The following is a 25,952-nucleotide window of genomic DNA, read 5'->3' as shown; positions in this document are numbered from 1 at the left end:
TGTTACACCTTAAAGAGCTAGAAAAAGAAGAACAAATAAAACCCAAGGTCAGCAGAAGAAAGGAAATAACAAAAATCAAAGCAAAACTAAATGAAATAGAGAACAAAAAGACAATAGAAAAAATTAATGTGACAAAGAGCTGGTTCTTTGAAAAGATTAACAAAATTGACAAACCCTTGGCTAGACTCACTAAGATAAAAAGAGAAAAGACACTAATTAACAAAATCAGAAATGAAAAAGGTGAAATTATCACGGACACCACAAAAATACCAAGGATCATCCAAGAATACTATGAAGGACTATATGCCACCAAATTCAATAACCTAGAAGAAATGGACAAGTTCTGAGAAACATATAGCCTCCCTAGGCTGAACCATGAAGAACTGGAAAATCTAAACAGACCAATCACCAGTAACGAAATTGAATCAGTCATCCAAAACCTTCCCAAAAGCAAAAGTCCGGGACCAGATGGCTTCACTAGTGAATTCTACCAAACCTTCAAAGAGGATCTAATACCAATCCTGCTCAAACTCTTCCAAAAAATTGAAGAAGAGACAGTACTCCCTAACTCATTTTATGAGGCCAACATTACCTTGATACCAAAACCTGGCAAGGACAACACAAAAAAAGAGAACTACAGACCAATATCTCTGATGAATACAGATGCAAAAATCCTAAACATAATTCTAGCAAATCAAATACAACAATGCATTAAAAAGATTATTCATCACGACCAAGTAGGGTTCAGCCCAGGGGCACAAGGATGGTTCAACATCCGCAAATCCATCAATGTGATACATCACATAAACAAAATAAAGGACAAAAATCATATGATTATATCAATTGATGCAGAAAAAGCATTTGACAAGATACAACATCCATTTATGATTAAAACACTTAATAAAATAGGTATAGAAGGAAAATGCCTTAACATAATAAAGGCCATATATGACAAACCCTCAGCTAATCTCATAATTAATGGTGAAAAACTGAAGCCCTTTGCTCTACATTCAGGAACACGACAGGGCTGTCCCCTATCACCTCTGCTTTTCAACATAGTGTTGGAAGTCCTCACCAGAACAGTCAGGCAAGAGAAAGAAATAAAAGGCATCCAAATTGGGAATGAAGAAGTTAAATTGTCACTCTTGGCAGATGACATGATGCTATATCTAGAAAACCCTAAAGACTCCACCAAAAAGCTATTAATAAAATCAACATAAAAAGTCCATTGCATTCCTATATACTAACAATGAAATCTCAGAAAAAGAAATACAAAAAACAATTCCTTTTGCAATTGCAGCAAAAAGAATAAAATACCTAGGAATAAACTTAACCAAGGATGTGAAAGACCTATATGCTGAAAACTGTGAGACATTTTTAAAAGAAATTGAAGAAGACACAAAGAAATGGAAAGACATCCCATGCTCATGGATTGGAAGAATCAACATAGTTAAAATGGCCATATTACTCAAAGAAATATACAGATTTAATGCACTCCCCATCAAAATCCCAAAGGCATTTTTTAAAGAAATAGAACAAAATGTCATCAGATTTGTTTGGAACCACAAAAGACCCTGAATAGCCAAAGCAATCTTAAGAAAAAGAACAATACTGGAGGTATCACACTCCCTGACTTTAGCTTGTACTACAGGGCTACAATAATCAAAACAGCATGGTATTGGCAGAAAAACAGACACATAGACCAATGGAATAGAATTGAGAACCCAGAAATAAAACCACATAAATATGGACAGATAATTTTTGACAAAGAAGCTAAAAACATACAATGGAGAAAAGACAGCCTCTTCAATAAATGGTGCTGGGAGAATTGGATAGCCACGTGCAAAAGAATGAAACTGGACTGCTATCTGTCACCATGTACCAAAATTAATTCAAAATGGATCAAAGACTTAAGCATAAGACCTGACACAATAAACTGCATAGAAGAAAACATAGGTACTAAACTTATGGACCTTGGGTTCAAAGAGCATTTTATGAATTTGACTCCAAAGACAAGGGAAGTAAAAGCTAAAATAAACGAATGGGACTATATGAAACTTAAAAGCTTCTGCACAGCAAAAGAAACCATTGACAAAATAAAGAGGCAACCAACTGAATGGAAGAAGTTTTTGCAAACAGTGCCTCCGATAAGGGACTAATATCTAAAATATACAAGGAACTCATGAAACTCAACAACAAAAACATAAACAACCCAATTGAAAAATGGGCAGACGACCTGAAGAGACATTTCTCCAAAGAGGACATAAAATGGCAAATAGACATATGAAAAAATGCTCAACATCACTAATCATCAGAGAAATGCAAATAAAAACCACAATGAGATGTCACCTCACCCCAGTCAGAATGGCTATCATCAACAAGACAAATAGTAACAAGTGTTGGAGAGGCTGTGGAGAAATAGGAACCCTCATACACTATTGGTGGGAATGCAGACTGGTGCAGCCGTTATGGAAGGCAGTGTGGAGATTCCTCAAAAAATTACGAATAGAATTACCATATGACCCAGCAATCCCTCTTCTGGGTATCTACCCAAAAAATCTGAAAACATTTATACATAAAAACATGTGTGCTCCAATGTTCAATGCAGCTTTGTTTACGGTGGCCAAGACATGGAAACAACCAAAATGTCCTTCGATAGATGAATGGATAAAGAAGTTGTGGTATATATACACAATGGAATACTATTCGGCGGGAAGAAAAGATGATATACGAACATTTGTGACAACATGGATGGATCTTGAGAGTATAATGCTAAGCGAAATACATCAGACAGAAAAAGCAGAGAACCATATGATTTCACTGATATGTGGTATATAAACCCAAAACAACAAAAGAACAAGACAAACAAATGAGAAACAAAAACTCATAGACACAGACAATAGTTTAGTGTTTACCAGAGTGTAAGGGGGTTGGGGGGTGGGAGATGAGGGTAAGGGGGATCAAATATATGGTGATGGAAGGAGAACTGACTCTGGGTGGTGAACACACAATGGGATTTATAGATGATGTAATACAGAATTGTACACCTGAAATCCATGTAATTTTACTAACAATTGTCACCCCAATAAATTTAAAAAGAAAAGAAAGTATACGTTAATTTTCAAAACACTGGGCAATTCACTACAAACATAATAATAATAATAATAATAATAATAATAATAATAATAATAATAGTTTCTCTTTACCTGTTTGTCTTAAAAATAAGATTCTTTGTAACAGATCTTGCTGTCTGCCCATTATAGATCAAAATCCTTTTTAATGGAATGGCAATATATTATAGTGTGCTTCACCTAACATATTAATTCGCAAAGCCATTCCTGTTTTACAAGAGACATTTAATGTGTAGAGAAGTACCCAATGTTGGTACCTAAGAATTACTGAACTAAATGATGATACCTGAGTTTTATATTTGAGACAACTACTTAAAAACATCAAAACAAGAAGACACACAATAATATAGATCCCTGAAAGTAAAGGAGTCTTTTCAAACACTTCAATGAAGAATATGAGCAGGGAGAATATTGAGAAAATAAAAAGTAGACCCCAGTCTGAAAAAAGTAGCTCCAGCCTGAAAGGAACTTTGTACTCCATATAATTGAATAAGTGTCTGGGAATCTACAGTCTGGACCGGGGACTATTTCGATGATCTAAGCTGCTATGTCCCATTTTAGAACTGACCAGGACGAGAGTACTGTGCTAACGCCGTGATGACCAGGCTTCCTACTCACCAAAATTGCAGGCCTGACCACTGAGGGCCGAGAGCTGCTGTGAATAGGCCCAGTCTTCATCACTAGGAGCAGAGATGACCAGCAGCCGCCGCCTCCATCGGAACCTGGGAAAGAAGCAGAAGCCACAATTACTGCTTCAAACAACAGAGGCTAGTGTAAGAAAGCAGAGGAACTTAGGCTGTCGGTGTTTTTCTGTGCCCAGAATAAAAAACACTGACCCTTAGAAATGTCTCCTAGCTCCTCAAGGCCATTATACTGCATTTCCTGCCCTTGGTTCTGTTGTAATTTCACAGTCTGCTTACTGTGTGTGGCATTTGCATGATGTGTCAGGCATGAGTCTAGCCACTATGACGGATGAAGTCACTTAAGAAGAGACAAAGCTCTCAGATGCAAGGAAGACTGACCAAAATTGTGTTATAGTGTAGCAACAGAAATAGGGAATTGGAGGGAACTGAAGAAAACTCAAGTTCTAGTAGCGTTCCCTAAGGTTTGGAAGGGGTTAGGAAATGAATATATGGACAGGAAATAGAATAGGGAAAAAATAAGTACATTTTAAGTAGGTAATGGTGACAGGAGGAAGGAAAATGGGAAAGTGGCTCAAAGGATCCAGGAGAGTTCCTGGAAAAACAAAGACTTATTTACCTTCCTCAGGTGTCTGTGATTCTTCCAAAGGCAAATACAAGTTCTAACATATACCCTATATCACTAGTAAGAACCGACACAGAGTACCCCTATGAAGTAGACTGGGGCTAAACCTAGAGCCATAGGAATTTAAAATACATAGTAAACTTGTTTCTGCTCTTACAGCTCCAACACAGGAGGGTAGTAGAAAGAGCTGCTGTCTTATAGTCAGGAGACCTGAGGCCATGTTTCATCGCTGCTACTTCTTGGGTTCCTTGAGCATGTCCCTCAGTTCATCTAAGTTTCTGTTTTTCCTTATCATCTCTAGAATCACAAATTGCATCCATTTCAAAGTGGTGTTATAAGAATTAAACCAAAGCTCATCCATGTAAGTTTTCCATGTGATGGCATGAATATAGATTGTGTCTACATCTGCAGGCTTCTCGACGTAGAACTTTGTTCATGAACAGACCTTGGACATTGTCTACCACGATGCTATATGACAACTGATTTAATCCTTACGTTTGTGTGTCATTTTATAGCTTATTTTCATCGACACAGTATATGTTCCTCATTAGAGTTCAGTGAGGGAACGGCTTAGTGTCTCCATTTTACAGATGACAAAATGAGGCTTAGAGGAGTGAAATAATTTGCCTCATTAGTAAATCTAAGAGGTTGTAGCAAAACACAGATTTCTCTGACTCCCAGGCCAGTGGTTTCCCTAATCTCCCACCCTCAGCGATCCTGATGCTTGGCTGGTGCTCTCAGGGTCCCTAAAAGGGTGTGAGGGAGCGAGGGTATGCCGCCAAGGGGCAACTGTATTGAGTAGTCTCAAATTCCGCCTTCACTGGAGCAGGGGTTTTGCTTTGTGCCTTCAGTGTAGGCAACGGTGGGGTATTAGTGCACTCAATGAGCTGGAAGCCAGATGATTTTACTCACGGCCTCTTTCCCAGTGCCCCTTCTAGCCTCAGAGTGAACATGAGAGTTTTCAACCCAAAGAAAATGCCCTCTTGGGGGAATAGTGGTTTGGGTGAATGAGAGAAAATGATAGTCTGATGAAATACAATCTCTGAATGGACGCCTGTAGCAAGGCTCGCCAAGAATTGCTTGCTGTGACATTACATTTGCTTCCTCTGCTTATTTTTCTTTAAAGGGAAAGAAAAACTAAAATCTCCACTGAGGATAGCAAGATGAATGTGTTTGGCACTGAGGAGGGGAGAGGAGCATCTGAGATTGTCCGAGGTTTCCTGGGATAGGGAACAGTGACTACTGTCGGATGACAAACATGGTCTCCTGTACTTTCCCTGCTTCCTTAGGAGACATGCCAGACCAGCCCTAGCTTCTCAGCCAGCATGCAAACCAGGCCAGCCTTCCTGGCCTCACACAGAGCTGTAGGGTATCCTGCAGGCAGCTATTTTGGGTGAGGTATATTTTGGCTTGTTTACCTGTGTGCACCACTGAATGCTGTCCTGATTGGAAAGGGATGGGATCTGAGACTCCCTGTCGCAGACACAACTAAGTGAAGGTCATTTCCCCTAAGGAAAGATTTTTTTCTCCAACAGCCCTTCACATGAAGATAGAAGCCCCCAACTTGTGACACTGAAAGAAGTAACTTCCATAGGATGTAACAAGGGATGTGAATGGGACCCAGATTCTTATTTTGGAAAGCTTGGTTTTTGGGTGTTTTAGTTTTTTGGTGTTTTTTTTTTTTTGTCACTTTAGCTTCTCAGTAAATAAAAATTCTATGAGCTATGCATATGTTTGCTTCTCTTGATTGGCATTCCAAAATTAGTGTGCATTTGCCCACTCTTTGGGGCTTCTGTGTCAGAGAAAGGTAATTATAGCTTGAACCAGATGAGGGTCACTAAAGATTAGACTGGCTTCAGAGTCTGGTCAGCTGAAACCAGGCTGTATAGACCCACCAACAACGCAGCAAATTTGAAGGAAAATTCCCACTTGGATACTGATTTATTTATATAACTTTTATTTAAAAAAAATTTTTTTTTCCAGTTCTCTTTGCTTGGGTTTCAATCCTAAGGTGTTTACTAAATTTCCTCCTCTTACCTCTCCTTTGATGAAAAAGCTCTCTAACTAAGAACTGAATAACTGGCCCTAATACTGCTAATAGCCAGAATTTATCAATTACTTACTCTATGCTAGGTTCTGGGCCATATTGTGGGCCACCTTTAGTATTGAATTTACCTTTTACAACAATATTAAAAATAGATAACACTTATTATCCCCATTTTGCCAATGAGAAAACTAAAGCCTAGAAAGGTTAAGTAATCAGCCCAAGATCACACAACTAATATGTAGAGAAAATAGGATTTAAACTCAGGGCTATCTTACTACTGCTTTTAAGTAATACACTACTGAAATTTAATGTTTAAGATCAACGATAATTATCAGCACAGTGATTTCATGGGTTGTGACCACAAGTCATGTATAGCTGTGGACATCAAAATTATAATCATATACCATCCTGAATATCCATAAGAGATGTATGTTCCTGAAATAGTAATGAATGTAAGAACCCATAAGCTCTTACATTAGAAGGAAAATATAGTTATATAATATAGGTCCCTATCCAATTCAAAAGCATTTAGATGCAAAATGTGTCTACAAGTCTTAATAATCAAAGATAGGACAAATTCAAATCAGTGATCGATGCGAATGAGCATTGCAAGCTTTGTGACTGAACAAAATTGAGATAATGTCAGCTTTCCCTTTCAAGTTTAAACCCTATTACACAGTGATTAGGGATGGTAAGAATAATTCCTCATGGTGTCTGTTTGTGGCTGAGTGTCATGGCTGGCCCAAATCTTTGGTTATAAATAATATCAGCGAACTGGGTGGTAACTGTCTATAAAGGTTGGGCAACCTGAGTTTACTGGAATGGTTCAGTAGGTATGTACCTTTCAGTCCTGAAAGATTTAGAATTAAGAAGAAAAAGTTTTCAGATAATCAATGTCATAGTGATAATATATATTTCTAAGAAGGATCCTGGTTTTCTTTCTATAATTTATGTTCTTGTGAAACTTAAGGTAATTTGGCTTAATCAAATGACTACCTTGAAACCCAAAATTAGAATGTGCAATTGAGTAATTGGTTTAAATGTATGGTTTTAAGTTGAAAGCTTACTACGTTTATACAGTTATTGGAACATATGACAGAACTTTAGATTCACTGTATTTAAAAGATTAACTTATTAAACTTATGGATCATTTAAGTACTCAGAGATTCTTTGTTTACTTTCAAGCAATTGAAAGAAATATATTAAATGTAAAATGGTTGTTTGAAATCATGAAGTTGTTTAATTACTGAGATTTTAAGCAACATCATACGTTATTCAAAGCTCCTTAAAAATGATAGCTAAAATTTGCTGTTATAAAAAGAGTAATAAGATTTAAAAGTCTAACTTAAAAGTTTAAGAAGAACTAAAATCAAAAGTAAACTTTTAAAGAATCTTTTCCGGAAGGAAGGGAGGGAGGAAGGAAGGAAGGAAGGAAGGAAGGAAGGAAGGAAGGAAGGAAGGAAAGAAGGAAAGAAGGAAGGGAAGGGAAAAATAAACAACGAAAAACAAAACACCTCAAGGGCAACAATAAGCTCTTATCATTCATCTTCTAAGTCATTGCCATCTAGAGGGGTAACCTTGGATCAGAAGTTGATGCTTCAATAGTAGTCCCAGGACTGTACAAGAAGCCATCTGCCCAGTGGAGTCCTAGAACCCTTTCTCAGACAAGAGAGTGGCCTGAAGACTGAGTTGAGTTTTAAGTCCTTATGGAGGCATGCACCTTCTATCTACATTCCAGAGACTTGCACTGCACTGAAAATTTGGATGAAGGAAGAACCTCAGGTTTCTTTCAGTTCTGAAATCCTGTGGTTTTAGGATTACCTTCTTTCACGTCAAACTCTGGGCCTCTGGGTCCAAGACTAAAAATAATTCACATTATATTTTCAAAAGGAGTATTAAAAATAAGAGTGTGGACTCTGGGAGCCAGATTATCCTGGAGCTACTGAGTCCTAGAGCTGACACCAGCTCAGTGATGAGAAAAAGTTAGTTAATCGCCATTAGTTTCAGTTGTTTCATCTGCAACATGACAATAGTTGCAGTATTTACATCATGGGATTGTAGTAACGATTAAACCCAGAAAAGAAGAGGAAATGCTTGGCACAGAGATGAGCATACAAAAAGTGATCACAGCAACCCTGGGATGGAGGTAGGGCTACTTATTATCTTTATTCTCATTTGTGGGGAAGAGATTTTTAAAGCAGGTTAATTAAGAAGCATAGGGGCAACATAGCTAGTAAATTGCAGATCCAAAACTTTGATGAATGATAAGTCCTATGCTCTTTACATATCGTAAGGGTATCTCCTAAGAGACCCAACTCTCCTGAATCTAGAGGAATTCGAGATATTCACTTACTCATCATAGAATCCTTTATTCTCTGGCTCATTTATGGAGAATGTGCTTTATAGAGACAAGTAAGGAAGTTTTGCCTAGAGTGATACACAGTTAACACTGAGCCTCCAAGCAAAATCTTGTTCCATTCCAGGAGCCCCTCAGCCACACAATATCGTTTGGGTGGTTTGCACTGAGGTCTCTGTAAGTTTATTTGTTGTGGGTGGAATTATTGCCGCTTTGCAACTCCTAGGGCCCCAAAGGCGCTGCAGAATTTTCATCCAACATGACAGACTGGATGGAGAATGGAGGAAGTGGAGTGATTTTTTTGTTTTTTAAACTCTCTTTTCTGTGTGTGTACCAGAGTTTCCCTACCATGAGTTGCAGTAAACCATACTCCCTGGGGAAGCAGGGAGCTGGGGCAAGAGGATTCCTCCCTTTGAGGTCCTGGTGGGGCTTTGGTTCTCTGCAGAGTTGGCAGGAAGCAGAAAAATCAAGCACAGCATTCCAAATCCTGTTTGAAACTAGAAGGGGCCTATTAAATAAATACGTAAAATAAAAATGCTGTGTACAACGCCCTCCAAATTCACTGACCAAATAAATAAACCCTCATAGGTCAGAATTCTGTACTCTGTGCCCAAAAAGGGAGCAGAAAAGAGAGAAAAGATTTATCCAAAGCTACCAAATCAACATTCAAGCTTGGAGATGACCCCAGCCAGCCTTGTGACAAGAGCCACTTCCAACAGGACAAGACTATGCCCAGTGGCCAGGGCTGTGAGGCAGGCAGACCTTCCATCAGGGAAGGTTCCTCACTGCACGTGTCTGCTCTGTGTTTCCTTGGCGTTTTCATTAACGCACCCAGAACACATTCCCGCCTGCCTCCTCGGGGACTCCAAAGGTGATGTACCTGGATAGGAAGTTCTCCAATGACTGCTTCTTGTCTTCCTTGCAAACAATGCCCTCCTTCTTCTGCTTTTCCATGTCTTTGATTCGGGATTGGAAAGTGTCAATCAAATCGAACACAGATTTCATTGTTATAGGTACCTCATAGTATTGCTGTTTAAGAAAGAATAGAAAGTACATCATGTTTCTTCCCTCTGCTCAGAGGATAGAGTGCCAGGGAACATTCAGGGGAGTCTGGAGAAATCAGAGCCTGGAGGGCTCAGTGATTTATAAACTCTGTCCAGCAATAGTGCCTTTGCGGATGTTTGAGGTCCTGGATCCATGAAAGAAACACCTCTTACCTTTAATGAGGATTTCTTCTTAACTGCATTCTTTTTATTGGAAAGGGTCCATGCCTTCCTCACCACCCTCATCCTAGGTTCACTGCCCTACCTATGGGACTAAGCTGGCTCCTGTTCACTACACAACTGGAGAGAAAGTGAGAAGGAATAGAAAAACATGTTAGAGTATATGACCTGAGTAATAAGGGTAATTTTCCACCGGAAGGATGCCTGTTCTGTAGTCATCAGGAATCTACATAGACTCTTTGATTCCCAGAGATTATTTTGAGTGAGCATCATTTAGAATTAGATCACGCTTCCTTATGTATTCTCAGAAAGAGCTGGGATCCAACTTAAGATAATGAAATTCAGTTTCCTGGACCATACCTGTTGGACTTACAACAGCAACCTGGATTTGGGGAACTGGCTCAGCATAACCAGCGTAAACTAGAGAAAAGTTTAAACTTGGAGCTATGCCCCAAGCGGGAATTCAGTAAACCATAGGATGCGAAAGCGGGCAGTGACCTTAGAGATCATCTAGTCTAAGCTCTGCCATTAGAGATGGGGCAGCACATGTGCAGAATGAATTACTGAAGAGACCTTTTTCAGATTCAAAAATAAATGCTGCAAGTTGGATCAGCTATTCTGACAGCTCGGCCAGCCTTTTTCCTAATGATTTTCACATAATCATGGCATATTCTCAGTATGAAGCCCAATGCTAACAAGGTGAACTTGGGCAAGTTACTTAACCACTCTGGGCCTCTGTTTGTTCCTCTGTGAAACAAAGATAATACTTATTATTTATCCTAGAGGTTTGAGGTAAGAATTGTAAAGGGTTAAGGTTAGTGCCTGGCTGACATAAGGAAAACACTCAGTAAAGTTAGTTATTTTTGTTATTATTTATTTTTCATAGTTCAGAACCTTTGTCCCTAACTATATGAAGAAAGTAGGTATAAAACCCTACTGGTCCATGTTTGATCAGGAGGTAGATTTCCAGGCCTTTCCAAAGTAGGCTTATGTTAAATCTGGTTTTCCTGAAGGCAGAGGCCAAATAAATAGTCTTCATGTTTTATCCCCAGGTCCTGGCACTTCATAGCTATTCAACAAGTATCCGATGAATGCAAGACATTTATATTACAGAAGAATTTATTCTGAATCAAGTAGCTGGGCCATAGGAGGCCATGCCACCCAGTCTTTTCTGGAAACCACATTTCTGGATGCAAATTCCATAGGCCAGCTTGGGATATTTAGACCATTACAAAACCTTCCCATTTATGAAAGAATTTGCGCTTACTTGTACATTTAATTGACTGACTAACAAAACCTTAGAGCTGCTATGCTAAGGAGTGGTAACGCATCACGGAAAACAGGACTCCGTACCTTGACTCTCAGGTCCACGTCTGTGAGCACCATGAAGAACTCATCATAGGCCATTCCATACTCTTTCCTCAGCTCACTGATGAGATGCTGGTCGACCAAGTCCTCATCCTCTACCACTCGCATGGGTTTCTCATTATCTTCAGGGAAATGAAATGTGAATAAATATGGGGGTGACAAGACAGAAATCAGTGAGAAGCAAAGGGCTGGGCACTCTGGGCCTTAATCCTGAGTTAAGTAGAATGGCTTCCATTACTTGCACATATTTGGCTAACATTTTGTTTGAACAAAAGTTAACAAAGTGGATATGTAAATATAGAAGCAAATGAATGAACTGATTTTGAAAGTTAGTCTTCTAAGGATGATCAAGCCCCATCTTTGCCCACCCTTGTTGTAGTGAATTGGAAGGAGCTGCCTGCTCTTGCCACAGATCTCCGCCATGCTCTGTCTTCTGTCTAAATCAGAGCTGGGTGAACACAAGTGTCACGCAGGATGTCAGGCGGGGTCTCTGCTCCCGCTCCCCACATAAGAACGCAGGATATGGTGAGGCCAAAAAGGAACACCCACAGAGCCATAGGTAGGGGAGTCATACCACTATATTCTCGCTGGCGGCTGGGTTGGAGACACAGGAAGCAGGAGCCACACTGTCTGCAACCCGCCATCCTAACTGCAATCCGCGCTTGCCAGCCACCATCTTCTTGCTAGCCCCCATTTTTTGTTAGCATAGCCACGGCAGTTATATTAGTGGCCAGTGGCTCACTGGTTACAGCTGACGGCCAACTAGCCACAGCTGATGGCCATCCAATCACAGTTGATGGCCATTTACTACCTGAGCCAGCACCTTTCCATGTGAGGCCGAGAGCCTGGAAACTGCACTCCTGGCTCTGTCCCCACAACAAGGTTGTCTGGAAAAGCAACATAAATTTGGCAGCTTCTTGTTTTGCCAAAGCTCTGTAGTCCTCATCAAAGGTTGCAGGGCTTAGAAGCAAACATTCTTCAGCAAGCACCCTGTAAACTGTCTACCTGGTCCTGATCCAGCTGAAATGATTCACAGACCCAAGCCCATTTGGTGGGATTTGGTCATTCCACACAGCCTGCCCCAGACCTAAGATTATTGAGGAGGGAGGATAAACTCTGCTGTGTGCGGGTAAGGACTGGCCCTACATGTGAGACAGTTGCCAAATTTCATGTCCTAGAAGAACTCCAACTCCAAAAGTCAGTGATCAAATTCAAGGGATAGGAAATTTCTTCATGTATTTGCTCTCCCATGTCTGACTATAAAGAGCAAGGACACTGCAGAAAAATTCTGCTTCAGTTATATCTTGTTAAACTCCAACCATGTGCCATACATTATGTTTGAAGTGATAGGGAGGTAGATAGATAGAATGAGCAGGAGAAGGAGAGACCTAACCCGGTTAGAAAGCCCCTTGCAGCTGCTCCTACTTGGGTCACGACCCCTTGCAGCTGCCCTCACTTAGGGCACCAGTGCCTTCCTAGCCCCACAGGATTCCAGGCTCACACAGGCCCCTAAATCAAAGGGACGTGTTGTTAGAAGCCAGAGAAGGAAGGAAGACATCCTGCTTAGTAGAGTATACATTCTACTTATCAGGACCATTTTAGTGAGCTTCTCAAACAAATCATAAAAAGAAAACTGACAGAAACTAGCTTGAGAACCAAAAGGCAGGACTGAGCACCTCAGCAGAAGAGAAAGAGCTAAGGAGAAAGGAAAGGCGGAGGCAATTCTACCTATAGAAATAAAAGCCTTCATAGAATGTAAGGAGAGGCCATTACCCCTTTGGGGATTGGTCCACTCCACATCTTGGAGTGTATCTACCTTTACTAATAAACTTCTTACAATCCTATATTTGCACAAAATGCTGTCTTTTGCCTGAATTCTTTCCTTTGAGAAACCAGCAGCCTCGGAATACCATCACATCCGGTAACAGAATCTCTCATCTGTGACTGTTTCTTCTCCGTAATATCCATGGTTTCTCCTCCTCCTACCCTCCATTCCGAAGTCCAGGCCATGACACCGATGTCCCTGGACCACTTTACTTTCTCCCATTGCTTCAGTAGTTTCCTATCTCCTCTAGCACTTTTTCCAAGTATGATCCACTGTCTAACTTCATCACAATCACCTGGAGTTCATATTAAAATTATAATCCTTGGATCCAAACCAATTAGATCAGAATCACTAGTGGTGAGAACCAAGAAATCTGCATTTTATTTATTTTTGTTTATTTTTTATGATCCTGGCAAACTTATTCAGCTTCCCTAAACCTTAGCTTACTCAAAATGCAACTTAATCTAATTGGATTAAGTGATTCATGAATCAGGCAGTACCCCATTTAGCAACCAAAAGGGTGCTCCTCAGGAATCTGCATTTTCACAAGTTTCCTGAGTGATAGTTATACTCTGTAAGGACAGAGATAAAATACATATCCTTGGCATAGCATGCAGGCCATTTGTGTCCTGGACTCTGTCCTAATTAGCTTGTCTTTTAACTCTGCTTCCATGCGTTATGTTTCCAGTCCTCTATTTTCAGTTTCTAGAAATATGCCTTCCCTTTCTGGCATGCTATCCCTTCCCTTGTTCACACGGGAACTCTTAATTACCTGGGAAACCTGTCTTTATCTCAGCTGTGCACTCATAAAATGTTTGTATTCTTCTGTAATAATGCTTATCACCTTGCATTGCAACCAATGTTTACACATCTATCATCCCACTAGATAGGAACGACTCAACGACAGGGACTGAGTGTTGGTCAGCTTCTAAATCCTGTAGCCGACACACCTAGGCACTTGATACAGACATGGTGATCATGAAAACTCTGCCCTAGGGAAACAGCACATGAAAAAAAGAGGGTATAAGGGACAGAATACAGAAGGTGAGTAATTCTGTTCTGCATAGAAAACTCACCATCAAACCCTTATATTTTCTTTTACCTTGTGACACCCAAACACAGCCAATCTAAGAGTAATTTGAGAAAACATACCATATATGTTTATTTTCTAAATCTGGGTTTTCATGTATGAGGTATTATAATTGTATTAGTCATCTATATTTTTTAATTTTCTGTATATTATAATATTTTGACATCTTAAAAAAACAAACAAACAAAACCAAAACCAAACAAAAACAAAAAAAGAACTTTCTGGCTGGAGAGAGACTGTTCCTCCCTGGGCTAGCCAATTCTTGGAGATAGCAAAGGGCCCAGCCAGAAGCAGGTCTTTGCAATGCAAACTAAGCAATTTAGAGCCCTAACCCTGCCCCTTGGCCCATGGACTCCAGGAGACAATATTCCTCTGCTTTAATCATCCCAGGGCCAGGTACCAAGCAGCTAGGGACCATCTCTACCGCCCAAAGCCTGCTTAATTATTCAAACTAGCCAACAGGAAGCTGTTCACCCTGCCCTGCCTTGCCTTTCCCTTGGAAACCCCAATAGAGACAATGACCCGGGTTCTCTCCTCATTTTTGCTTCTTCCTGACCCAAACCTGGTGTGCCCCCTATGTCCCTGTGGAGCATGCTGCAGTTTCCTCTCTGGGACCTGCGAGTAAATTCTAGTTCCCTTTTACATTCTGGTCTCTTGAATGTCATTCACTCTGCTCACCATTCACCGCCATAACTTAATAAACGCTGTCCTGGGATAACATGAAATATAGATAAAACATATTTATAAGACATTTAAAATATAACTATCCTACTCAAGAAGTCAGTGCAAGCCAAACATTTCTTTTGTACTTGGAATAATCTGGAGGCAAAGACTCCCGGAAGGCTGATTGCTTTTATCTCAAGAATATTCCCTGAATTCCTGAGCAATCTGTCGTAGGTTATTTCAGTTAGGATCATCTTGGCCTCCAGCTATGGGATTTACTTCTTTTTAATTGGAAACTGATCAATGTAAATGATTTTGTAGGTGACCTGCTGTCTCCTGTTTGACTCTGAGGGGGTGGTTTGCCTGCCTACCATGCCATTGTGGGATGGGTGACTGGTGGCAGTGACAGGGAGGAACTAACCTGGACAATCCTGGTCACAAAGCTGCTGCTCCCACTAGAAAGAGCAACTTGTCCTATCTAGGAAGACTGTCCTTCCAGGGGCTTTTCTATCCTATCCATGAACTCTACCAAACCTTCAAAATTATTTCAAATTTATTTGAAAAATATATTACAATATCTCTAGTTGACTTTACATGGTTTACCAAATAAAGCTTGAATTCTATGTCCTGGTATTTGAAATCCTTTCAAATGTGGTGGCAAACTACATTTCTAGCCCTCTCTTCCCTTGTAGCCTACACCCAACCCTCTGCTCTAGACCAAATCTGGCTGCAGATCAAAATCACTTGCACATTTTTGAAAAGAGAATCCTGGACTCCATCCCCAAACTGAGTCAGTCTCTTGGAGTGGGGAGAGGACCTGGGAGTCTGCATTTTTGTTCGTATTATAAAGAGTACCTATAAATTGAGATTAAAAAGACGAACAACCCAATGAAAAAAATGGGCAAAGAACACTACAAACAAAATACAAATGCTCCTTAATTATATGAAAAGGTGTTCAGTCATACTTATAAAAAGAGAAATGCAACCCAACACTACCATGTTTCACATATCATGTTGGCTAAAACCATTCACAAGTTTGATCACACACTCTGTTGGAGTGTTTTGGGGAAACAGACACTTATACATTGCTGATGGGACTGCAAAATGATACAACTTGTATGGAGAGAAAGCTAATGATAGCTACCAAAACTAGATACATTTTCCATTTGGTCCAATAACCCTACTTTTAAGAAACTACTGTACAGATACACCCACATACATAGAATGGCAAATGTACAAGGTCATTAACTGTGAAATTGTTTATAACAAAATACTAGCAGCAATCCAAATGTTTATCAACAAGGGGACTGGTTAAATAAACTATGGTAGAAGCTCACAATGGCTTAATAAAAAATGTGAAAGATCTCTATATACTCATAAGGAAAGATCTCCAGGAAGCATATTTAAGTGAAAAAAGCAAGTAGTATATACAACACGCTATATATAATATACTATATTTTGTATAAAAAGAAGGGGAATATAGGTATTTATAGTTATTTGTATTTTCATAAAGAAGCACTAAATACACTAACAAGAAATCATAAAAATACCTATGGGAGCAGAGAGTAACGAGGTAAAGGCCCCAGAAATGGGAGTAAGACTTGTCTGTGTATGACCTTTTCATGCAGCTCTGACTTTGGAATCCAAAAAATTTATCATTTCTTTTCCAAAAAAAATTAAATAAAAGCAAAAGGTACCTTGATAGAGTCATCACCTACCAGAAAAATCAACTCAGTTTCAAATTCCCTCCATTAAATTTACTTTTCAAAATTCTCTGATATTTACAATACCTCCTCTGATGACTGCAACTGGAAGAGCTTATCCTTCCAACACATTCTTTAAATACTTGTTTTGTACATTTGACCTATCAGGCACTTTACACCCCTGGATTGTCATGGGCTGATCTTGACACTGATACGCTTGCTGTTAGAGGCAGCGAGGGCAGTGGAATGGGATGGCTGAACTAGTTAAGGTACAGGCTCTCTAGCCTCTAGTGCATAGAATGATTGATAATCAAAGACTAAATAAACAGACAGGGACACTGCAGCCCGTGTCAGGAAATCTGATCTCTCACACAACCTTCCTCTCAGCACAGAGGTGCAGGGCCTAGAGACAGCAGCTGCCACACATTGTCACCACTGATGAAAGGAGGGATTGGGGCAAAGGGTCAATTTTTCAGGTGTTTTTGAGGGAAAGCAGCATTTTTGCATTGTTATGGATCCTGATAGTTGTGAGGTTTTGTCCATAAAAAACAATTCTCTTCAACGGGATCAGAGATAGTATTTTAGGCTGATTATATTCTATCATATTCACTTATAAAAATTTTTTTTAGAAATTTACCTTTGATTTCCTTACTCATATGAATAGGGCATTAATACTTTCTCTCCTGTTTGCCACATTCCACCTCCATCAACTTTTCCACCTCCCCTTTTATCACGTACCCTCAAACTCCTCTACTTTGCTAAGAAAAAACCACACTTGCGGCATTTCCTCCTCATTTCTATTTTCATTCTGCAAAAGTGCTTTTAGCCAGCAACTTCTTCCTACCTGATAAACTTTGTCTGTAATCCATCCTCTTGACATATACACCAATATTCTTATCCTAGATTGACATCTGAAACACGACTAACAATTAAAAACGCCTTTATGTGTTAGGTCATTCGACTCTCCCGTATATATACTCTGGGTTGCCAAAACCACATGGGCTTATTATTCTGCATTAGAATTTGTTCAAGCATGAATAACTTTTGTTGGGCAATGCCTGAACTCTCCGGGTAAGTTTCCTGGTATTTGTAGGTTCATCATTTATAGTTCAAATACATTTAACAAGATGGACCAGCTGGGAGGACAGCCCGTACTGTAGCTGGACGTGGGCCTCTGTTTTTAAGGCCCAGTAAAATCTGAAAGAGTCAAGAGTGCTTGATTTATTTTTAAGGAAATTCAGGCCATCTGATAGATTTCCAGCTGAAAATCGGTCAAGGCTGGAGTTTGGTTTACTGAGACCATGGAGAATGCCAATTCCTGTTTTCCCATGGCTGACTCTCAGTCTTGGCTGCAAGTACTACGGCCTTTCCCATAAGGGTAACCTGGGACATGACACAAGGACAGCAAGGCCTTCCAGGAATTAGATGAGAAACAAGATAAAAGGCCCCCCAAACCATGCCCAAGCTGCCATTCAGTAAGAGGCAAACATCCAAATCACAATACCTGATTTCTAGTAGAGAAAAAAAAGACCTCAGTCCCTCTACAGTTCATATTCAATCCAGATGTCTAGAAAACAGCAGGATTAATGCTAAAATTTTGCCAAGGCAGCACCAGATGCTTATAACAGTTGGAACCATATAGAGGTTGAGGTGGGAGATATAATGATTTTTCCAAACTTCCCTGAAATAAGGAATGAGAATTCTTTATGTGAGAGTTGGTGGGTAACACGTTTGACACCAGGAACACCTGGTGAAGGAGAGCTTTCATCACCAGCCAGCACCCGTTTCTACACTGGATTCAATACCTACTTCCTCGCTAGACATTTGGATTATAATTGAACTCACTGAAACGGCTCATGCTACTATTTGAAAATTCAGGAAGCAAATGGTTGAATCCCAGTTAACCACTGAACATGTGGCTTTGTAGTATTATCACCAGGAGTGGGAATGCAGCCTGATGGTGAAGAGCAGTTGTGAGGGTTCACTGTCAACATTCCATAATTAGCAGAAAGCAATTGCAAGTAGTTTTCAGTTATAGGTGTTGTACTCCCTGTGACAGCTCACTGATCTCCAGAAGCTTGCCAGAACAAATGGTGGTGATGGTGACCACAATAATAGTACGTATTATGTGACAGGTATTTACACACATTACCTTATTAAATCCTCCCCGTAGACTGTGAAATACATGTAACTGTGTTCTAAGCTGAGACTTAGGAAGTAATTTGCCCAAGGTCACACAACAAATAAGTTGTGACTGTGGATTTGAAGTGGTTTATTTGACTCTCTAGAACTTCTTTTGTGTTTTTTGTTTGTATTATTATTATTTTGGTTAAGGTAAGGACACTCTTTTGTTGTTGTTGTCCCCCCTCCCAAACATACACACAGCATATCCACACACCAATCACCATTCCACAACGATTTATAATGGGACATTGGAAAAGATGCTATTTATTTTCCTTTGGAGCTATGTCAGGGGAAGGCAGGCTAATAAAAGTAGAGAATGCATAACTGAAACTTCATACCTGAGTAAATTCTAGAGACCTGCTATACAATATGTACCTATAGTTAACAATACTGTATTGTGTGCTTAAAAATTAGTTAAGAGGGTAGATCTCATATTTCGTGTTTTTACCACAGTAAGAAATATGATTTAGAAAGTTAGACCATATTATAAATCAAATTGACATTATCATGACATAACTACAACTCATATGTGTTCAATTATACCAAGATCACAGGACAGAAAAATCTGTGAGATAATGTATCACATGTATTGAAGTTAAATGTTAACTAATGGCGAAAATATTTTATATTCTTCAGATGTTTGCAGATATAATATAATTTATGAAAAATATGCAGACTATGCAAATGTTGGAATATGAAGGATTTTCATTATAGTTTAAATTAGAATAAAAAAGTAGAGAATTCATGTAAGAAAAAAAGGTTTTGTGTGTGTGTGTGTGTGTTTTTAATATAAAGCCCTAGAGATGTAATAATTATAAAAGAAATGGGTGGGTCAAATTTGGGGCTTCTGACTATGAGGCCTAACTACTCACAGAAAGTCTTGCAATGTTCCCAGGAGAACTGCAGTGAGTTAGATCTCAGTTGCCCAATGCTGAGCTGTATGCCTCAAGAGTCTCACATGTATCATTAATATGAAAAATTGTGAAAACTCTGCATTCAGCCAAATTCTTCTGCTCTCCAAAAGGACTTGGGCACAGTTCAGTCCATATTTTCAGTGACTTTTCATTTGTCTTAACAGCTTCTTTCAGCCCTGGTGAATTCCCTTCCCAGCCTTGCCAGAGTCAAGTATTTCCAAGGGTCTGGCAGGTTCCCACATATCAGTGAGTCGCCTGTAGCATAAAGGCTGCAGGAAGATCACATGGTGTTGCTCACTGGCAAGAAGACTCAGAATCCAGAAGGAAGTGTCTGAATACCTCTCTGGTTCTCCCCCGAGTGTATTACTTCTCTTTTTTTCTCTACCTTACTGACTTTCAAACCATAGAGTGCTTGCATATTTTTAATTTTAAAGTGCAAAAAACAAGCCAGAACCATCTGGAATGGTTATGTAAATAGGCAAGCAGACTGATGTTTGGTACCATGAGGAAAGAGTCCTCTGGATATCTGAATTTTCTTTTTGATTCCCCACCTACCTCTCCCATAAAGTTTGTCCCACCTTAGCTATGAGGAAAACAATAATAACATTAAAATATTTAAGAGAACCTAGCTGGAAGTGGTCGATTTTCATGGAGCTGTTGTTGACAGGACCAAAGATGGTGATCACGGAGATTTTCCTGGTGGCCATCTTGCAGAAACTTTCCAGATATTCATCTCGCTGTTGCACATACATGTTGTTCTCAACCTTAGGAGTGGTGATCAGCTGGAGGTGAGTGAAGGCAGGTAAATGTTAATTAACAGTAATAGTTTCACACTGAAGTAAAATACAAAGGGGTGATTTTGAAGGGGGGCAGGTGGCTTGCAGTGACCGACACCTAAACTAAATTAAGCTAAGCTAAACTGAACTACACCAGACAGTTTCGTTGGACAGTTAGCATAATCAGGGCCACAAGGGGGCCATTTAGATAGGGCTTTTTTTTAATGGTTTCAGACAACTTATACTTTTCTACACATTTCCATTATTTACCTTTCTTACTAGTCATGTGTTGTGGTTTTCTCATTTCTGAACTCCACACAAGAATACTTATTTTGTAAGGTTATTGCATAAATATTTGGCATGTAAAACCTGTTCAATAAATGCTGTCTTCTTTCCCTCATTTTGATCTTTATTACGCTAATTTGCTGCTCAGATATCCATGAACTGAGTGGTTACTACAATTATTTCATGTCTCACAGGGTTGAGAGAGTTTCATAGCCAGGCCTTGGGCACTCTGGATGGCTGATGTCTGCAAGGAACACTGTCTATTCATGCTTTGCTGACTCATTGGTTTGAGGCCAGCATTTGACTACATTCAAATTTATCAGCCACTTTTTACTTACCCATCTAATCTTATAAAATAATTCTGAAGCCTGTCACTATTAGCTTGGATTTTTTTGGAGGGGAAGGCACCATATTGTAACCTCTTCCAAATTCTTTTTCAAAATGGTTAATAAATCTGGTCCCAACTTGATCTTGCTGTTTATTTTTCTCTGTCAGAGATATGTTTATGCTTCCTGCAGGCTTTCCCTTCTAAGAATTCTCTATGCTTGACAAAATACTATCCCTCATGGAAATCAAGATGTGTTCAATAGCTTTTGAGCAGAACATTAACAAAGATTTTCTGGAATGAAGTTATTTTTTTTCTCAGATCGTTATTTATTTTAAGTAGACATGATTTCATTTATTGTTGAATTTGTGTTTATATGCCTATTCAGATGGACAAAGTGGGTAGGAAATGCTTGTTTTAGAAATGTAATTTCCCAAGAGGAAAAATAATCAAGTTTCCTCAAATTTATTCATTGATTCATATTTAGCCTTAAAAAAATTAATGTGGCTATAAAAAGAGATGGTAATGGTATTTTTGGTTTGTTTGTGAGTTTTTAATTAGCTGTCTGACATTTGAAAATATTTCTTTCAGTTTTTATGGTAGCCCAAATCTTGGAGTTTTATTTTCAGTTGATGTGTTTTATGTTTATCTTTCTGGCTGTTCTTTGTTTACAAACACACTACTTTGAAATAAATAAAATGAATGTTTAAATAAGGACACAAAGTAGTCAAAAACAGTTAAGATTTACTGGTAATGATTTTGGACTCCCTATTCTAAATGAAGTATAAACCCATACTTAGAATATATTTAGAGGTGTCTCTAGGGCACAGCTGCCCAGATGCTAAATGACTGATAATTACCTGCCTCTACAACTTCAAATCCATACATAGACTCTAGTTCCTTCATTGCATATTTTGCCATGAACCCTTAAAGTCCATGAACAGACCATGATAACAGGATTTCAAGAGTCCTCAGAGCTCCCTCTGATCTTTTTCTTCCCCTTGTACATAATTGAGAATTTCAGACAATATATAATCATACAGAACCTCATCCTCCCTTGCCTGGAAGCTTCTCCCACGGCCTTCTGAATATGGCAGTCTTAGGCTATGGATACTCAGTGGGAATCACACTTAAATATATAAAGAGCTCTGATGTTTATTTTCACCTTGAGAGCTTTGCCCAAGGATACCTTAACCCACCATGAGGTGACATTCATTTTGCATGACTGATTCCTTAGCTACCGGCATTCAGTGATCTGACCCCAGGGTCTTTCTTGCTAATCTTTACTCCTACTTTCCCTTATGTGACCTCTTCACCCTCTAGCCAGACTATTCTAAATTATGAAATGAAAGGAATCTTGGCATGGTGGCACAGAGAAAGGGTGATTATAGTCAAAGTTAGAGGGCCTGGCATTTTAATCCTTGTGCAACCCCTGGTAGTCACGTAGCTTTACCAAGGCCATGTAACCTTATGAACCTTAGCTTTCTCATCTTTATAATGGAACAACTTCTCTGACAACCTCATACAGTAGTGAGAATTGAGCACAAATAACTAAATAGATGTGTGTAAGGCTGTGTGCCCCTGAGTACCACACATGCCTATCACCTCTGAATAGTTCACCCACAGTCCTTCCTCTGCTTTGGCTCGCTCGTGTCACCCCTCCCACCCCAAAAGCCCTGCCCTCCCCTCCAATGCATCTGAATGTGAGTCATTCTTCAAACGCAGCATCTTCCTTAAAGTCTTTTCTAGCCCTCAATGATCACTTCTTCCCTTTAATTACTGTTGTTATAGTTTGCACTGCTCACTTGGAATTTATGTATTTCCTTGACTTACTATTATATTTTATGTTTATGTCACACCTCCCCAACTAGAGTGTAAGTTCTTCAAAGCACTGAAGCCCTAGCCCCTCCCACTGCTGTGCACATGGTAGGGAACAAACACTACCCACATCCTTCAGGCTACATGGATCACTCCAGCCAGAGGAGAGGAGAGGGGCTCAGGAACACAATGGTCCCCCACCACAAACTTGTTGGTTTAATCTGCTCCTCAAGTTTGCATCAGGGAAAGTAGAGGAGGCTGATCCTCTGAACATATTTCAGGAACTCTTTCCCTGTGGATTGACATCTCTGTCCCATTCATTTTCTAGTTTGGCAGTATTTCAAACCGTATTTAAAATGGTAACCATTTCCAATCCCCTCTTGCTAAAAAGAGTGTTCTGGAAATCCTCAGTAAACATTATTGTCTGCTACTTGATCTCTTCCCAGTTTGGTAGCAATAAATCAGGGCATGTCTCATGAATTTAGAATTGTGTTGTGGTTCTTTTTTATGTTTCTGTTCCCAGTGTGTTGGCACAAGGCACCTAAAGAGTATTACGAAGCCAGTTTGCATAAATAAAGGGAGCAAACAGGAATGGGAAATGCTAGGGGGAAAGCATTTTAAGTCTCAGATTATTCTACATACAGCGTGATTTTTACAGATTCTGAAAAATAACATTCAAGCTAGTAGTCTGCCACAGTAAAACAGAGCTTTATATCCTTTTCTAAAGTTCCATAAAATAAGTAGATTATTGTCCCAATACCCATATTTTTGAAGTAAGGTTGAAAGTATTAACCCACTTGAATTACAGGAGATTCAGTCTCCAAAGAATGTTTAAACTGGAAGTCGAATCTCTGCAATTCAGCGCTATGAGGCCTCTTGACAAGTAGGTATGGACTAGCTCTCGGGGCACAAAATGAGGGCTTGTCAGCTTAGTGAGAGTCCAATGTATAAGTGATAAACAGCTTAGCTGTATTCTCACCATTGTCACCCCAGACTGACATCAATGAGTCTGAGGGATTAGGTTCACTGGGATTCAGTCACTGGGATATTGCTTCTGACTGACTGCCGGGAAAGCCAGAGAGTTGAGGTGCTGGGAACCAGCTGAGTATTGAAAGCAGAATCTCTCCATCAGTGCTCAGCACAAAATATTGACAACTGCTGTAGCTTACCATTTATCTGAGTAATTCAAGGTTGAAAATGAATTTTTAAATGTCTTTATTGATTATCTATCAGGATAATTTATCAGTTTCTCCTTCGCTTTATGGCATGTGCCCCATATTCACACCCACAGGAAGGCAGAATGGGGGAGTGGCTTGAGCACGAGCTTTAAAATCAAACAGACCTGAGGTCTAATTCTGGCTTTGCCACGTATTAGCTATACACCTTGAGAAACTTCTCAGCCTCTCTAAGCTTCTGTTTCCTTGTCTACAAAATGGAGTTAGTAGGTCCTTCTCCATAGGACTGTTGTGAAAATTAAACCACACAATGTTGGGAAAAGCCCCTGGCAGGATGTGTTCTTTTCTTCTGACAGACTGAGAGGCAGGGGGTTTGAAGGATTGACCTTTGTCCTAAGAACAGGACACCTGGCTCCTCCTGCAGCTCCTTTGAAGGGCTTTAAGATGCTGTTCACTCAACCACAACCTATACCACTGCTGCCAGTGTTTCTTTAAGTAACTGGTTAAGTAGAGGTTATGTAATGTTTTCACATCTAAAGAATGATATGAATAAATGCAAGTAACAGAGGGCTTATGATGAATTGTAGTTGGGCACCAGGTTACTGAAAAATGGGAAAGAAGAGCTAAAAGACCTACACAATTTCTTGGAATGCAAACCTCATTTCAGTTTGAACGCACTGGGTTAGGCTGAGGCCAGTAGGAGGTATATGTTGTCAGCTGTACTGGAACAGCTTGAAGAGTGCTAAGCCTTAATGAATATTAATTGAATCACTGAACTTCCTGAATAACATGAGCCGTGTTTAAGGGGGAAATGATAAATGGCACCAACTACATCTTTCACCCAGAAACACAAGTCTTCTGTCTTTTCTCTCCACCTTTTGATATTGTTATCATGTTTATTTCATCTTGTTTTTTTCTAATCCATTCTTATTTTGGATATCATTAGCTTTTCAGAAAACACATATCTGATATGATCATCAGCTAGGCACATGTCGAATTGCAAGACTGAAACGCCTCTTGTTGGTACTTTCTGTTTAATAACCAACCTGGTTCACTCACCAGCCCCCAAGAGCAACACTGGCACGAGCAATCCCAGCTGGTTTCTGTTTTGCCTCACATGACATCAGCAGAAGCTGTCATTTGAGTTTCATTTGCTAGAAATTTATGATCAGAGATACTGTTAAAAGCAGAAAAGACCCAGCTGGGCTTTCAAATCCCTCTAAGGGAGTGGAGACAAAGAGAGCAATAAAAGGCATGACTAATAACAGGGATACAGTATGAAAACCCTTTTCTTTTCACTCACACACTAGGGTAATGGAAGTAGTTACCAGTTAGGTGCACAATTACAATCCTGACATTTTACCCATCATTATTTTTCCCCTGGTTAAAACATGACTGTGAGGAACACTTTGCCTGCTTGTTGGCTAAATGGCCAGGGTCGGCTGATGTGCTTTAGCAAGCTGGACAAAGTCCCAGGTACTTAGGAAGAGAGCAATGGAGCACACCACTAATGATGTCCCACAGCCCAAAGAGAGCAGTTTTTCCTCACGGGTTCTCTAGCAAATACTCAAGTACCAAGCAGAGTTCTGCTCTGAAATCAGTGATTCTTTTGGTTCTGACTGGAACATTCCCATTTAAATTTATGTACTCTGGGGATAACTAAGTAGCTGTTAAACTACTCTAACAGACAGCATATCCTTTGCTAACCTAAGTTTATATAGTTACTTTAAGGTTCTGGTTAAAAACAAGTAACAACATACAAAAAAATAACACACACACACACACACACACACACACCTGCAG

General features: G+C 39.6%; 1 protein-coding gene across 1 annotated transcript in view; it reads right to left on the bottom strand.

Annotated features, from left to right (window-relative positions):
* Positions 1-25,952, bottom strand: part of CCDC80 (coiled-coil domain containing 80) — a 37,405-nt gene that overhangs the window by 6,701 nt on the left and 4,752 nt on the right. Inside the window, exons 3-6 of the mRNA XM_019734879.2 lie at positions 20,396-20,552; positions 11,377-11,513; positions 9,681-9,829; positions 3,750-3,853 (exon numbers count right to left, since the gene is read on the bottom strand). Coding sequence (XP_019590438.2) covers positions 3,750-3,853; positions 9,681-9,829; positions 11,377-11,513; positions 20,396-20,552 — 547 coding nt within the window. The remainder of the gene's footprint in view (positions 1-3,749; positions 3,854-9,680; positions 9,830-11,376; positions 11,514-20,395; positions 20,553-25,952) is intronic.

Source organism: Rhinolophus sinicus, linkage group LG01, assembly GCF_036562045.2.
Source record: "Rhinolophus sinicus isolate RSC01 linkage group LG01, ASM3656204v1, whole genome shotgun sequence".
Taxonomy (NCBI): domain Eukaryota; kingdom Metazoa; phylum Chordata; class Mammalia; order Chiroptera; family Rhinolophidae; genus Rhinolophus; species Rhinolophus sinicus.
The sequence above is the reverse complement of the archived record's forward strand: the minus strand, read 5'-3'. Positions and strand labels throughout refer to the sequence as shown.